The sequence below is a fragment of the Xenopus tropicalis genome, chromosome 1, assembly GCF_000004195.4.
Source record: "Xenopus tropicalis strain Nigerian chromosome 1, UCB_Xtro_10.0, whole genome shotgun sequence".
Lineage (NCBI taxonomy): Eukaryota > Metazoa > Chordata > Amphibia > Anura > Pipidae > Xenopus > Xenopus tropicalis.
The window spans coordinates 66,133,054-66,148,161 of record NC_030677.2 but is presented as its reverse complement, the minus strand read 5'-3'; the positions used below and the strand labels follow the sequence as shown (position 1 = coordinate 66,148,161).

Below are 15,108 nucleotides of genomic sequence, written 5' to 3'. Positions count from 1 at the left end.
TGAATTTTAAAAGTAATAAAAAAGTAAAATCTACATAATAAAAAAAAAAAATAGAGAAAAAAATGTAAAATATACTTTTGACATTTCCAGTATCTTTAAAGTCTTTAAATACAACTTTTCTATATAAATTACATTGAGGTATTTTGTAGCAATTATCTCCACCATTAATCTTAATGTGGAGATAATGTTGTGCTCATTTTCTGTACTTGGGATATATTACCAATTATTATATTTTTGTTGTGGAAAATGTTTTTCAATTCACCCTAAAAATCTATCACCAATCTAATTTATCTATACTTTACTATTTTTCCAATTTAGTTACAGAATTGGGTACTATATTATTTTGATGCATTATTTTTTCATAGGATACAGATAGGCTGTGCTAAATGTTATCCCCTTATAGACTAATGTTTCAAACAGGTAAGTGGTCTCATTTTTTTTTTAACTATTTTCAGAGTTTGAAAATAATGTTCAATCTAGTTATATTTCCCATATAGTCTATTGGGGGGAAATATAACTAGATTGAACTTTTTGGGATCATTTTATCTTCTACTACAAAGTCTTTAAATCTTAATACTTTTCCTTTCCTTTTTACCCATCTTTTGAGTAACGTATCTTCCTGTCCTGGAGTGGAATTCTAAGAGACCATGGTAAAGGGTAAGGTACATATTCTTGTTACTCATTTATTATGCCCCATATTTTTAAAGTAGGATGTAATGTTATTTCATCTGTTCCTAGTTCTAACCCTTGGTAATTACTTAATCATGCTATAGAACCTAATAAAGTTGTTATTCTGTACTGACCATGTTAACGTTCTAAAAGGAAAGTTTCTCTTCATGGATTCAGCTTCCTTATTAGATTGGGTAACAATTTTTTTATATCTATATTGTTTCTAACTGCCACCAATAAAGTATATACCAACATCAGTACAGGTATCGGAATCCTTTATCCGGAAACCCGTTATCCAGAAAGCTCCGAATTACAGAAAGCCCGTCTCCCATAGACTCCATTTTAATCAAATAATTTAGAATTTTAAAACTGATTTCCTATTTCTCTATAGTAATAAAACAGTACCTTGTAATTGATCCCAAGATATTAATAATCCTTACTGGATGTAAAACCTTTTTTTTTTATTTTTTAGCAGACTTAGGGGCACATTTACTAATCCACGAACGTCCGAAAAGTGTCCAAATGCGTTTTTTTCGTAATGATCGGTACTTTGCGACTTTTTCGCGAATTGTCACGACTTTTTCAAGCTCTCAATACGAAAGTTGCGACAATTCGCGAAAGTCGTAATGGCGATGAAAAAGTTGCGACAATTCACGAAAGTCATAATGGCAATGAAAAAGTCGCGACAATTCACGAAATTTGTAATGGCTATGAAAAAGTTGCGACTATTCGCGCAAGTCGTAACGGTTACGAAAAAGTCGCGACAATTTATGGAAAAGTCGTAACGGCGACGAAAAAAATCGCAAAAAATATGAAAAAGTCGCAAAATGTTCGTTTTCCAATCCGAATTTTTCTCATTCGGATTCGTGGATTAGTAAATCAGCCCCTTAAGGTATGGAGATCCAAATTAAGGAAATACCCCTTATCCGGAATACCCTTGGTCCCCTAGCATTCTGGATAACGGGTCCTATACCTGTACTAACTAGATATTAGTATCACAATAGCCTTCTTTTAATGACCATAAGAGGGGCCTGGATGAGTTCTTGAACAAGCATAGTAATGCTTGTTCAAGAACTCATCCAGGCCCCTCTTATGGTCATTAAAAGAATCTGCCATTACTGCTGCACATTTGTTTTTTGCTTCTGTTTTTTAAAGGAGAAAATATTTTAGCTTTTAACAGCAAGTTCCCAGGACTGGGAACAAAAACCATACAATCAATACTTTATAAAATTATATGGAATTGTAATGACCACACTGATATTTAAGCATACTCCATTAAGTTGTTTTTTTTTTTAATATTCTTTATTTTAAAACACTTAAATGGGGGATACAGAAGGCAAGAAGGGGAGGGGGTCAAAAAGATTAGTATGTACGATAGGCACATACTCCATTAAGTTTAATTACAATGTGATTGTCTAGATTTTTAAAAATATTTCTTGACATGATGGCCCTGCCAGCTGTGTATCTCCTATTTGCTGCTGCTGCTAAGGGCCTTCCAAATTGCCCACTGGCTGCTGCTCTGTGTCTTCTGATTCTTTCTCAGCTGGCTCCAAATGAAGAGTAAAAAATCGTCCTCATCCTCCTCTGCACTTTCCTCTGTAGGATTTACATATGCGTCCTGTAATGATCCATAAGAAATAGCTACATTTCATGGCATCGATACAAAACAAATTATTTTAAACTCAGTGTAATATTTATATTTTTTTAGACTACAATCAACTTATGAGGTTTTCTAGCTAAAAGGTAGTGATTTAGTTCTACTGATATCAAGGCTAGCCCCTGCACTTACGGTATGTCCCTCTTGTCTCACTTCCCTGCTGCTAATGGCAAACATATCTAACAGCCATACAGGGAACACATACATTCTGACTGGAACTACTGCAAATGCTTATAGTTTAACCAGCAGGCTAGTGATTACAAAAGGAAATGAAAAAGAGGATTTCTTCTGTATAACTAATAGAAGTGCAAGGAGAGAGAACCAACCTGCTAGTAAAAGTTCTTGCAGGGCTAAAGTGGTGCTACTGCCTAATATTAACTTGTAGCTATTAGGGTTTTAAAGAATCAGTAGCACGAACCTATGTGTAATGTAAAGTTGCACATGTTGCTGAAAAAGCTAATAGATAATAGTTTTTTAAAATGACGCTGTAGCGCTGCTAGAAGTTTAAATTAAATAGAAGCAAAATAAATGCCTGTGTTGACTTTTTCCATAACCGATTTGGTTGGATATTTAATTTAAATTTTTTGGATTTAATTTACACCATACTGTCCAGTTACTTGGAAATGTGTGGTAAGTTAGGTGATCTCCTGACAGGAAGCCCCTCTTCAATTTCATCTTGAACAAAATGGAATTAAAAAGTTGTCATATATGTGTAAGGCTATCCATATGCTATCCATCCATTTGGCCCGTGGGCTAATTGATCAAATATCAGAGCGGTTGGCCTGTGTATGGCCAACTTTTCCCATTACAATAACTGTTAAATTATCTAATATGTATTTAAACTGTATGAATACCTTGGACAGTTCCGTCACGTTCTGATTAAGCTCCAAACTCCACTGTGCTCTTCTGATCCCTCATGGACAGCAACACCTATAAACAATATTGTAATTTTAAAGTACACACACAATAATGTAGAGATAAATGTACAAACATGAAAAGTTATACTCACCAATTTCAATTTCATCCAAGTTACTGTGAACTCCCGGAACTTTCCAGCTGGCGCTATCCCCTAAATCATCTAGAAGCTCCCCTTTAAATTCCCAGAGTTATACTCACCAACTTCAACCCTGTCTTTGTGAGCTCCAGGAACATTCCAGCTGGCATCATCCCCTAAAATATCTAGAATTTCCCCTTTACACCCTCCCCTCTTTCCCAAACCCCAGTCCCACTAACAGAATTACTGGATGTGCTGTGAATGAGATGAAAGAACTTTGTAGCGTTATAGGTGTATGATATATATAGGACTATGGCCATGTTTGGAGTATTGATGGTAAACAGATCCCTTACCAAGCAGGAGGTGGTCTGGCGAGGTGAAGGTGGTAGCATATGCTGTGGCAATGGCTTGCCATAAAAATTCCAGCTTTAGCTTTTAGTATAGTTTAACTAGTTTGAAACACCTGTCCTGCTACTTTCCACCTGACATATCCCTGCTTGCTCCATCTGACCATATTTCTGCCAGCTATGTCTCACCAACACCACCTGCACTTTAGAACTTTGATCAGTATTTAACCTGCAAATATAAGTAAACCTCTATTGAGCTTTATATCCCTGGACAGTGGCTTATTTATATTTGCATAGCTTATGCTAAGGTTTTAAAGCTTTGCACATGGTTTCACAAACCCAAATCTGATCGAGTGGCCATGTCCTTGGCCCACCCATTCCCTACCCTATGCCCAATGGTATAAGGGGTAATTTGACAATAAAGGCTTGCATAGATGTTGCCCTGTTTCTGAAGTATAAGATTCGGGACCTTGACTCTCTCTCTATCTCCCCATATGTGTCAGGTTATGGTAAAGGGGGTTAAGCGCTTGATTCACCCCATTTAGATGGTGTCTTAGAATTCTTATGCAAACCACTTAAAATTGCCCCTGATCCCTTAGGCTTACCAAGGACATGGTCCCCCGGTCAGTTGGGGCAACTGTGCAAAACTTTTTAATATTGGCATAATTGAACTACTTTTTTTTATAAATACTGTTGGTGGTGGTAAGGCCAGTGATAGCGGAGACGGACCAAATAAAGTCTGATGAAATAGGCAGTGATATTGCTAGATGGAACAGGTAGGAGGGAATTGTAGGTGTTAGTAAGGCCATGCAGGCAGTGGTCATGTTAGTTGGAACATGTCATGGTATGGTCTAAAGGAGCAGGCAGTAGTATGGTGAAATTGTGTAGCCAAGAGGCAGATCTCCTTATCCACTGTTTAATAGATGTTATTTCAGTGTCTGTTTAGATGTATTGTCTAGGGCTAAGGCAGTGGTTTACAGAGATAAAATAGGCATTAGTTTGGCCAAAAGTATTAGGTAGCCAGTGTTAAAGCAGCTGTAATAGATGTTGGAAGAGCTGTAAAAATGGGTAGTTATAAATATTAACAGCATTTGTGCTAAGGCACAATAGAGCAAGTGTTAATACACCCACATGAAGCAGGAACCTAAAGCAGGTGTTAGTGCGGATTGATGGAGTGGGTGGTATGATTCAGGTAAAAACAGACCCCGTTCCAGATAAAGCCGGAGGTGGTATGGCCAGATGAAGTGGTGGTGGTAGCACAACAAATGGTGTGGCACAGGAATACAATTACAATAACAGCTCCAGCTGGCATTATCTTGGCTTTCAACATCTGGCCTGCTACCTGCCACTTGCCACATCTCTGCTTGCTCCATTTGCCCTGGCATCTACCCACCTGCACCTAAGAACTTTGATCAGTTATTAATCTGGAAATATAAATAAACCAATGCTTGAGGACCTTTTGATTCCTGTACAATGGATTACTTATAGTTGTACTGTTTGGGATAATATTTGAAAACTTTGTGCAAGGTGTCTCAAACCCAATTCTACTTGAGAGGCCATGTCCTTGGCCCACCCATTCCCTACCCTGTGCTCAACGGTATAAGGGGTAATTTTACAATAAAGGTTTGCATAAGTGTGAAGAGTTTTAGGTTCTTGACACCCTTTCCCTACCTCCCCATATGAAGTTAGGTTAGGGGAAAAAGTGTGAAGAACCTGATCCACCCCATTTAGATGGATTGTTATGCAAACCACTTAAAATTGCCCCGATCCCGTAAGCTTACCAAGGACATGGCCCCTCGTCAGAAGTAGGGACAACTTTTTAAATTGCAGCAAAAGTAGTACTTTGTTAAAATACTTAGGTGGTGCTATCTGTGGTGGTAAGGCCAGTGATTGTAGAGCCAAAGTGGAGCAGGTAGAGTCTGATGAAACAGGCAGTGATATTGCTAGATGGAACAGGTAGGAGGAGATTGTAGACACAAGTGGAATAGGTGTTAGTAAGGACCAGATGACAGTGGCCCGGGCAGTTGGAACAGATGTCAATATTCATTTGGGTGACTAGGCAGTGCTAAAGGCAGGTTTAAGTAGGTGGTGTTAGATTTGTGATGGATAGCTGGACAATAAAAAAAGGTGGCATGGGCAGATTTATAAGCAGCTAGTCCATTTGATGCATGACTTACAGGTGCCGGGTAGAAATGTTAAAGGAATGGCCACCTAAACAAGTTGACGTAGGGTGTCAATGGCAGCAGCACAAAATTGCTCACTCCTACCAGCTGGGATTCAGATATGTAAAGCATTCAAGAATGCAGTCATCTGAATCCAAAGCGGTGTTGCCATTCAGGAATGGCAGGTCGGCACTTTTAAATTCATTGGGATCCTGAAAAACAAAAATAAATTGTCAGTTCAGTTGCTATATGGAACAAATTGCAGGCAGAAACTACTTCATGTAACTATTACCAATTAATCAGAAGTCTATTCTGCTCTATTTGTGGTATCCATTGTTTGGCAATGTACAACATTCCAAAAAACTAATATATGTGTGCCCTTGGGGCAATGGCAAACTAGTTTTTAGTAGTCTGAAAAACGTGACACCCAAAGCAGCGATATCACAGCTTGTTAGCTAGTAGTAGACAACGTTGTAAGAAAGGAGGGCTGAGGAAGATACAAAGGGTAGTGGTCTCCACAGAGTGAGAATGGGATGGTATTTATGCAAGCCTGAACTCCAAACAATAATAGTAATAGTTTTGGAGAAGCTGGGGAAACAGGGGAGGGAAAATAAAGAAAGAAACTTTTTATGAATGTGTTAAGACAAACCTAATGTCGACCCTGCTTCTTACACCTACTTTCTAAGGCTGCATCCTGATGTATAAATGTACTTTAATAACGTGCTCTACCGCTGCATACATTTGTGTAACAGTTTCTGAGCCTACTTGTCTGATACAAATATATAATATATAACAGTGCTGAGGAACAACTTATCAAGTCCAAACAGAGAGTACAGTATAGTACAGTCCACAACCATTAACTTACAGCTTCAAATCTAATTGGTGGTAAAATCCTTTGCCTTTCCATGTCCTCCCAATTAATTTTCCTATAGAGTTGGTGTTCCCTTATATTTCCATTCATCCCAAGACGTTTGTGTGGTCTTTTCTTCAGGAGCTAAGAAACAAAAGAATAGTTGTTTACATAGCATTTAACTCTACTCAACAGCAGTTGTAAAAATAGGGAGGACTTCACTAAACCTACTGGCAGTGAACAGTTCCCCGGTTATTATAGCAGTTCCCAAACTACTAGCCGAAATTCTCGTGCGTGGTTTAGTTTTTAAAATGTTTTCATCTTTGAGTCTTTGGGGATCACCAGCACTTAAATACAGGGAGGAGTGATTTTTATCCTCACTTCCTTTGACTTCAATGCAATTTTCTTAGCAAAACAGCCCATTGATTTCAATGTGTTTTTTGAATGTTTCGCCATTTCACAAATTTTTCACCGTTTAATGGGACAGATTTGCTCATCGCTACTTAAAGAATTATTTGGGTACAAAAAGTATTAAAAATATAATTTGGTACTAGTTACTGTGTAATATACCATCATATTGCTATTTTTCTCACCCATTTAGGATAATATTCCCAGCATCACATCACCCATAGTTACAAAAATAAAATTTTGGGACTATATTAAAATATAATTTTTTTTTTCCATTTTATTGTTGTTTTTGGTTATACAGGAATCGGATCTATTTTCAAAACCAGATTATCCAATAATCTCCAAAATATCTCAATACCATAAAAATGTCTCTTTTTTTTTTTTGGCTGATTTACAGTAGAGACAATAAATATTGAACACGTCAACATTTTTCTCACTAACTATATTTCTAACGGGGCTATTGACATGAAATTTACACCAGATGCCAGTAACAGCCCAAGTAAACCACACATATAGTATCTCTACTCTACTATATGTAGCTGCCACCTTATTTACATCTCTATTTATTTGGTGGCATCTGTTACAGGGGTGACAAATTTACTGCTCAATTAAAAAGTCTGTACTAGAAAATATACCCCAATGATACGGCCAATGAGAACCCAAAACATTATGAAAAATGTCTCTGCCAATTGTCTGTGGTGAGTGACCCCTGAGAGCCCAGCACCCAGAAACGCCTTGCAGTTTGTGTAGCCAACAGAATAACTGCTCAAACCCACCTTCTGCAGGAGATCTTGCAATGTTGTGCTCATCCCCTCAGGAAACACCGGCTTCTCAGTGAGAATGGAACTTCTCACATCCTGTTGGTGGTAGTCGTCATGAAAAGGGGATTTTCCTGTGGCCATTTCACTGAGTATTATCCCTAATGACCACCAGTCTACTGCTGCGTTGTACTTCTTGTTACCTAGCAGCTGATATAAAGAAAATATATTACCAAATTCCAAAATCAAGTTTACAGCATCTTCACTCATTCAGTAAAGACAAAGGAGAACGAGTTATTGGTAATTTTCTGGCACTTCAGTACTGTCACTAGAAAGCTAATGCTCACTTTTTGTTCTCTCTTGATGTTGGATAACCTATATATTTATTGCACCAGGATTTTGGCTTTAAATGGTGAAGCTAAAGCATATTTGTATTTTCCATTTGGCCATTTACTCTTTCACCAATCCCATGTTTGGCTTTAAATATATTGAGCAGTTTCCTACCTCTGGGGCCATGTACCAGCATGTTCCAGTTTTCCCACGGATGGTCTTGTGGCCAAATACGCCTTCTGCTGCGATGCCGAAATCAGCGATTTTCATGTGTCCATCGCTGGTAAGCAGGATGTTGTCTGGCTTAAGATCTCTGCAAGAGAAGGATAGTAAATAATTTTGTGGCTATAAGTAAATGATAAACTGTAGCCCTTATATTATAGTGTTATATCATCTCTAGTTCCCTCTACTCACTCCATAACTGCTCAGGCACCATCTTCTTATTTGGCTGTAACTAACTTAACTACCTTATTCTCACTTCAAATCACCTCATGCACTCAGTATTCTTCCATGACCTTTTAGTGTTCTTCCAGTCCATAACTGTACCACTTAAGCACCGCTTTCCTTGCTTAATATCAACTGATTCCCATTTCCTAACCTTATTACTCAGTACCCCCACCTCACTCCATATACTAATTGTGCTTTTTCCTTCCCAGCCAACCAATCCTCTAGAGCTTGGTGTCTATTAACCTCACCTCTGGTGGGGGAAACAATTTGTCCCGTATAGGTACCCTTTAACTAGCAGGTTGAGTTAATGAATTCTCAGCCAAGCCACAGTGGTACTGATTTTTATCGCGATATTCTGTATTTGAGATATGCATGTGCAAGGTATGCCCTCAGATCACCATGTGTGTCTAGTTGCTACCATAAATGTTATCTACCTCTCACTGCACTCTCACTGAATGGGGTGGATTTTAGCCAGAAATTGTCAGAATGCTACACACATTTCTGCATTATTACCTTAAGTATTAACTGAATAATATATTAAATATGCAGAATAAAAAACTTTCTACTTACCGATGGATGATACCTAGAGAATGGAGATACTGAACCCCACAAATTAGTTCTGCAGAGTAAAAGCTGAGGAAAAAAAGAACAAACAGATATTAATAGCTGCGCTGAATTCTTAAGTTTCCTTTTTCCAAAATGTTAATTTTACACTACAAAATGAAAATTGTGGGTGCCCATGTGCCTCTCCCAGCCTGGCGCTCATCAATACAAGGATGCCACCAGTAAATTATTTAGGGGGGCACAGATCAGAGTTCCATTATAGAGCTCAAATACCCGTGTCTGTGGTACAAAATGCAGGGCAGAATGCAAATGTCAAAAAACATGGCAGTTTGCGCCTGTTGCTTTGCACTTGCACCCTATCCTGCCCTTTGTAAATGAGGCCCAGAGTCGTATAAATATTTCACAACCACAATCAGTTGTAAGTCCATTGAAACATAATATATTCTCCTGCATGTGCCACTTATATTGCCTTTAATTTTCCATAGCCAAAGCCAATTTACCACAGACAAAAATACATATTTGGTGCAACCCTATAAGGCTTACATTCTGTATACCTTAATTCATTTATCTGATGCCTTTCACTTTCACATTGGTTTATACCAGTAATGTCAATTCTTTTCAATGATGTCAAAAGTACAGAGCTACTTACATGACATGTCTTTTTTTCAGATGGTGCTTGATGCCCAGCAGATTGCTGAGGCTGCCTCCGCCCGCATACTCCATGACCAGAAAGGCATATTGCTGAGTGCAGAGACAAAAGGAAAGAGAGTGAAACACAGGAACAAGAAACCCCAAACTATTGCATGTAATACAGGCATGTCCCTCATCAAAACTAGATACAGAAAGAACAAGTATGTTGTGTAATACTCTTACATGGCTTTTGTTGCTCATATCATGGCATTTAGCTGAGCTTTGGGGATAGGCAACTAGTGAAACAAACGGTATGGCAGCATTGGAAGTAACTTACTTTGGTCTGAAAGGCTGCATGGCCACGGCACAAGAATGGACTGCCGCAAGCAACCTTCAGGATTCTGGCCTCCTTCTCTATCACTTTCTTCTCCTCGTCCTTAGGTGTCTTCCTGATGACTTTTACAGCCACGCGTTCTTTCTTCGTGGGGATGGAAGCCAAAAACACCTGAAAAGTCAAAAAGAATAATGTGCATCTTCCAAAGGCTAATTATGGTTCTGTGCACTTTAACATGCATGCAAGTTGGTAAATACTGGGCACAGAATAATGAAGAATGGACATCATGGCACCACAAGAGGCAGCACTGGAGTGGATGGTTATTAAATTTGCTTTAGTTGCACCTTGAAGCTGCTGTGGGCTTTTAATGGGCCTTATGCACAAGGTGCAAAGCCACACAAGACAACTAATAACACGTATTTAGAAAGCACCAATATACTTGGTAGTGCTGTACAGTACTTATAGATTGCCTCTCATTGCACCCTGGTGCCACTTTTCATCTCTATAGCAAATGATCCCAGTGAACCTCACTGTAGAAGAATTCCCATTAACTCCTATTTGCGCTGGGCCAAGGAGCTTTGGTACCCAAGGTAGGGATAGCTATATAACCCCACATTAACCCACCATAATATTTGCCCTGCTTGGAATAGTTAGAGGTGGATAGAGACCAATTAATACAGAAGCATAAGGAGAAACAAGCTAACCCGATGAGCTGCTCATATATTTTGCTGCTGTTCATACCAAAATAGACTTAGGAGTATATTTATCATACTGTGTAAAAAGTGGAGTAAAACATTACTGGTGATGTTGCTTATTGCAGCCAATTAGATGCTTTGCTTTGGTTTTTTAACTGTTGAAATCTAATTGCTGATTGGTTGCCCTGAGCAACATCACCAGTAATGCTTCACTTCACTTTTTAAACAGCGTGATAAATATACCTCTTATTGTTTAAAACTGTGTTTACCTTACTTTTATTGAAAAAAAAAAAAAAAAACTTACCCTTTAGGCAATGTCCTATGTCAAGTTAACATCCACAAGCCCCAATTCCATGTCATACTTCCAACTTCTCTGTTTTATTGTAGATAATATATAGGTCCCTTTCTATTGAGCACATCACTTACCTTGCCAAACGTGCCTCGGCCAAGAATCGAGTGGAACTCATAGTTGGTAATAATGTGTTCCGGTAGACGCTCAGCTTGAATGGGCTGTCTCTCCTGGCTGCTTCTTTCTTCTGGGAGAAAAGGAATCTTATTAACAGCACATTCAGCAAATAACCACCAGTGCCACAAGCAACTGAAATGTAAAGTTTCGTTCTATGGTTGGATTACTTGGCCAGTTTTTCTACACTTTGAAGATGCTGTTATGGCTTGTTTGCTAAAGCAATTTCATAATGTTTTTTTCTTACCTGCCTGAAATTTATGTTACAGTGAGGTCACAGAAATTTATGGCACAGCATAACCCCACCATTTTATGCCAAAAATAAATGACAGAGTGGCCCCAGAAATAAATGACTACATGGCCCCTAGCCTTTCATGATTCAGAATGGCACCCATTATTGGCCCCCAGCATTTTGTGACATGTCATGGCCCTTGAAATGCCTAACATATTGCAGATCATGGCCCTCTAGCATTCTGATACAGCATAGCCCCTCTGCTCCATCCTATGACAGCTGATGCAGGAGCAAAGCTCAGCTACTGAAATAAGTTTAGTGCTGGTGTAGAAATAAAGAAGTAGAGTGGCATTGTTACCCACTTTTAGCCCTGGTCACACTTTTTAGCAAATAGTCAGTACTATTTGGTTATATAGGTCAAAGCAGATCAGCAATTTATTAAATTATGTATATTAAGTACTATACAAACTAAAAAACTAGTAAATAAGGTCAAACCGGTAATTTAATGCACTCAGTACTGGTCTTGTGTTATGAAACCTAAATAGTTAAATCTAAATAATAATAAACATTTGCTTTCTGGCTGAGTACCTGTTCTTTCCTGGCTGTCCAGAAGTTTCATCTTCTTCCTCTTCATCTCTTCTTCTGTAGTTGTTTCTTGTTGTCTTCTTCTCTTCTTGGAGACAGACTCCATGTTTGGGGTGGAGAATATGCTTAAAAGCACTTTCCTCCACCTGGAATACCTGCAGAAAAAAATGCTTTTGTTGGGGGATCCCAAAAAAGCGCTCTCGAACTCTCCGAAAAGGCAAATCGCTCCAAAATCTCTCTAAAATCGCACGAGCAAAGAAAAGCACTGAGTCTCTCATAAGAAGCTCAACCGCTCTGAAATGACCAGTATTGGTAGGGCCCAACTGTCACTTTGCCAGTCACAGCTTTCTGTGTGTATAACAAGGCTGCTATGACATCACAGCAGCCCAGACCAAAATCAGTAGTAGATATAAATTATGTGATATGGTTTTGAATTTAAGGATCTAAATCTTTCCAATGCAAAATAGTTCTTTTTTCTAATGCACTGTATTCTGCAACATAGAGATCTTAGCATTAGCATTGCTGAATCAGGTCGTTTGTCATGAAACCGTCATATAATATACTCAATAACAAGACAAATATATGTGTAAAAATGCAAAAATTTCGTATATTTGCTCATATAAAAATCACATTTTAATGGACACTTTTTTTAAGTAAAAATCAATACTTACCATGTTCCTTAACGAGAACTTTCCTAAAACTATACCCCAGTTTACTTTACCTTAACCCAGCTAGTATTGGGTGAACCACACCGAACTTGAGGAAACCCAAAGCTAATAGCATTCAAGAATTTCTCACTTTAAACGATGACACCTTGACATCTCCGGTAGTGGGGGATGCGCTTAAGGCCAATATACGAGGTGAATATTTGTCTTATATCAAACTCCCAATACAACTCTGAAATTGGCACTCCAATTAATAAACATATATACTCACTCACTTTTAAAAAAGTGATCTATTTTTGTGATACCATAGCCGCTACCACAATTGCCAGGTGTGCGACAGTACTACCTAAACCCATGTCCAACCCCAATGTGCCTCGCTACCAGAAAGGGCCCTCCCCCTGATAAGGTTACCCAGTTTTCCAAATTAGGGAAATCAGGCAGGACTCCCTGAGATGCCATAGCACCACTCCATAATGTCACCAGCCTGCCCCGGGTGATATCATAGCCCCGCCCAAAGTAAGGAGCCAGGAATGATGGCAACCCTAGCCCTGACCCCCTCAAATAAAGACGCTAACAACACAGCTGGTATTGGGAAACTTTATTCAATATCTCAGAGTAAATGCATACATCCTTTAATGTTTAAAATGTATTTTCTTTTTTAGTTATTATAACTCAAAAACATGTTCCATTGCGAGACGTGCATCTATATATATATATTTTGATTATAGTGAACGGTGCCAAGCTATACTACTTGCTATCATACTGTAATGTTATACAATGCTGCTGCATAGGATTTGCATTGCCATGTACTATCACAAATACTTCAATAAAACTGTAATGTTAAAAAAATCCCATCTGGAGTGTTTGGTGAGCGCCCAGGTGAGAGTTAGTTTATGATAATTATATCTATGGCTATATGTATAGATATGTATATGTATACTGAATTATCCGCCTGTGTTTCAGTTGTTTGCGATTGCATTACGCTTATATTATATACCATTTTCAGTGTTTGTGAGTTTAGAAAGTTCCTCTACACCTAAATGGAACGATAAAGAATACAAATAATAAAATCTGTTCTAAAAGAAGGAGGAAAGGCATTTTACAGCTAATGGATTTGCCATATTAGTGCCTCCTAGAATGCTATATTTATTCTGCAGAAAGCATTACCATACCTAAGTAAATAGCCCTAGAAGCCCCCTCTGTTTGTTAAAGATAGCAACTGCCATTTTAGTTTGGTCTGACTTCACTTCTCTGCCTGCACACTGCTCCTGGAACAGCTTTAAGCTAAGATTACACACTTGTGCCGTGCCCTGAAGAATTTTTCTAAGAAAAGGAAGTCTGACACAGAAGGTCATGTATACAAAATAATAGGAAATAAATGTGGTGTTTCTTTTTACAGAGTGCTCAGAGTAGCAGTTCTGTAAGTGTTTATGGATGTATATTTGCATATACCTTTCTGATACAACATAGTTTTCATCTTTCCTTCTTCTTTAATATGAATCTGGGTTTTGGACTTAGTTAAGCACACTACCTGTATTTTACATTTTGTATCAGATTTTTTTTTAAAACAAATGTAAATAGACCAATTATGGATAGAGCGTTACTACTGAGATTGAGCCAGGGCGTAACTATAGAGGAAGCAGACCCCACTGTCACACGATGGGGCCTGCACCGTAGGGACTGCATCCCTTATTGTTGCATATAAATCCCAACTTCCAGCCAGCTCTCACGTAGAAAAGCGAGTGAGGATTTATATGCAAGTGAGTAGGGGATGCCTTCGGGCAGGGGGAAGGGTGCTGTGTTCGGATGAAAAGAAATGTTGAAATATTCACATAGAAAAGCACGAGGAATTCATGATTTCTGAAGACAGGTTGTAAAATTAGTGTGCTTTCAGTTTCACCAAACTGGTATATACTGGCCATTCTATTGAAAAAGGCCAAACCTTAAAGGTAAGAACCCACGGAGCTCCAAAAAGGCTTTCCACCGGCAACAACATATATATATAGTATATATATATATATAGTATATATGAGTGTATTAGATAGGCCTGTATAATTATGTATATATATATGTATATATATATATATATATGTGTATATATATATAGAATTGAGCAGTGTCGGCACTCACAGGATTTTTCTATGATATTCACGAAGAGACACATAGGTAGATGCAAAACTGGTGAGGTTTATTAGTCCTACGTTTCGGTTCCCCACTGGAACCTTCGTCAGGGAAACAAGAGTGTGTGCAAAACAGAGAATAAATGCCTGGCTTGGTGCCAAAACATGTGTTGCCAGGCAATGGGAGTAAACCAAACC

The 15,108-nt window shown here is 38.4% G+C and overlaps 2 protein-coding genes across 2 annotated transcripts; both read right to left on the bottom strand.

The window, feature by feature from the left end:
• Positions 1-6,675: 6,675 nt before the first annotated feature.
• LOC116410929 (protein kinase C theta type-like) lies at positions 6,676-8,470 on the bottom strand. The gene is made up of 3 exons (XM_031902589.1): positions 8,350-8,470; positions 7,864-8,055; positions 6,676-6,823 (listed from the first exon to the last, which is right to left on the bottom strand). The coding sequence occupies exons 1-3, from the start codon at positions 8,443-8,445 to the stop codon at positions 6,686-6,688; spliced, it is 426 nt and encodes a 141-aa protein (XP_031758449.1). The 5' UTR covers positions 8,446-8,470; the 3' UTR covers positions 6,676-6,685.
• Positions 8,471-9,188: 718 nt separating this feature from the next.
• On the bottom strand, positions 9,189-12,231 carry LOC116411991 (protein kinase C delta type-like). The gene is made up of 5 exons (XM_031904796.1): positions 12,129-12,231; positions 11,272-11,381; positions 10,154-10,321; positions 9,836-9,927; positions 9,189-9,255 (listed from the first exon to the last, which is right to left on the bottom strand). Exons 1-5 carry the CDS (start codon positions 12,229-12,231, stop codon positions 9,189-9,191), a joined length of 540 nt encoding a protein of 179 aa, XP_031760656.1.
• Positions 12,232-15,108: the final 2,877 nt, after the last annotated feature.

Excerpts from the sequence above, each read along its gene's own strand:
- LOC116410929 (XM_031902589.1), bottom strand. The coding sequence starts at position 8,445 with ATGAAAATCGCTGATTTCGGCATCGCAGCAGAAGGCGTATTTGGCCAC. Across the intron at positions 8,056-8,349 it reads GCTGGTACATGGCCCCAGAG|CTGCTAGGTAACAAGAAGTA; the intron begins GTAGGAAACTGC and ends TCTTTATATCAG. Across the intron at positions 6,824-7,863 it reads TGCAAGATCTCCTGCAGAAG|CTCCTGAAGAAAAGACCACA; the intron begins GTGGGTTTGAGC and ends TTTGTTTCTTAG.
- LOC116411991 (XM_031904796.1), bottom strand. The coding sequence starts at position 12,231 with ATGGAGTCTGTCTCCAAGAAGAGAAGAAGACAACAAGAAACAACTACA. Across the intron at positions 11,382-12,128 it reads GGACAGCCAGGAAAGAACAG|AAGAAAGAAGCAGCCAGGAG; the intron begins GTACTCAGCCAG and ends CTTTTCTCCCAG. Across the intron at positions 10,322-11,271 it reads GCCGAGGCACGTTTGGCAAG|GTGTTTTTGGCTTCCATCCC; the intron begins GTAAGTGATGTG and ends TTGACTTTTCAG.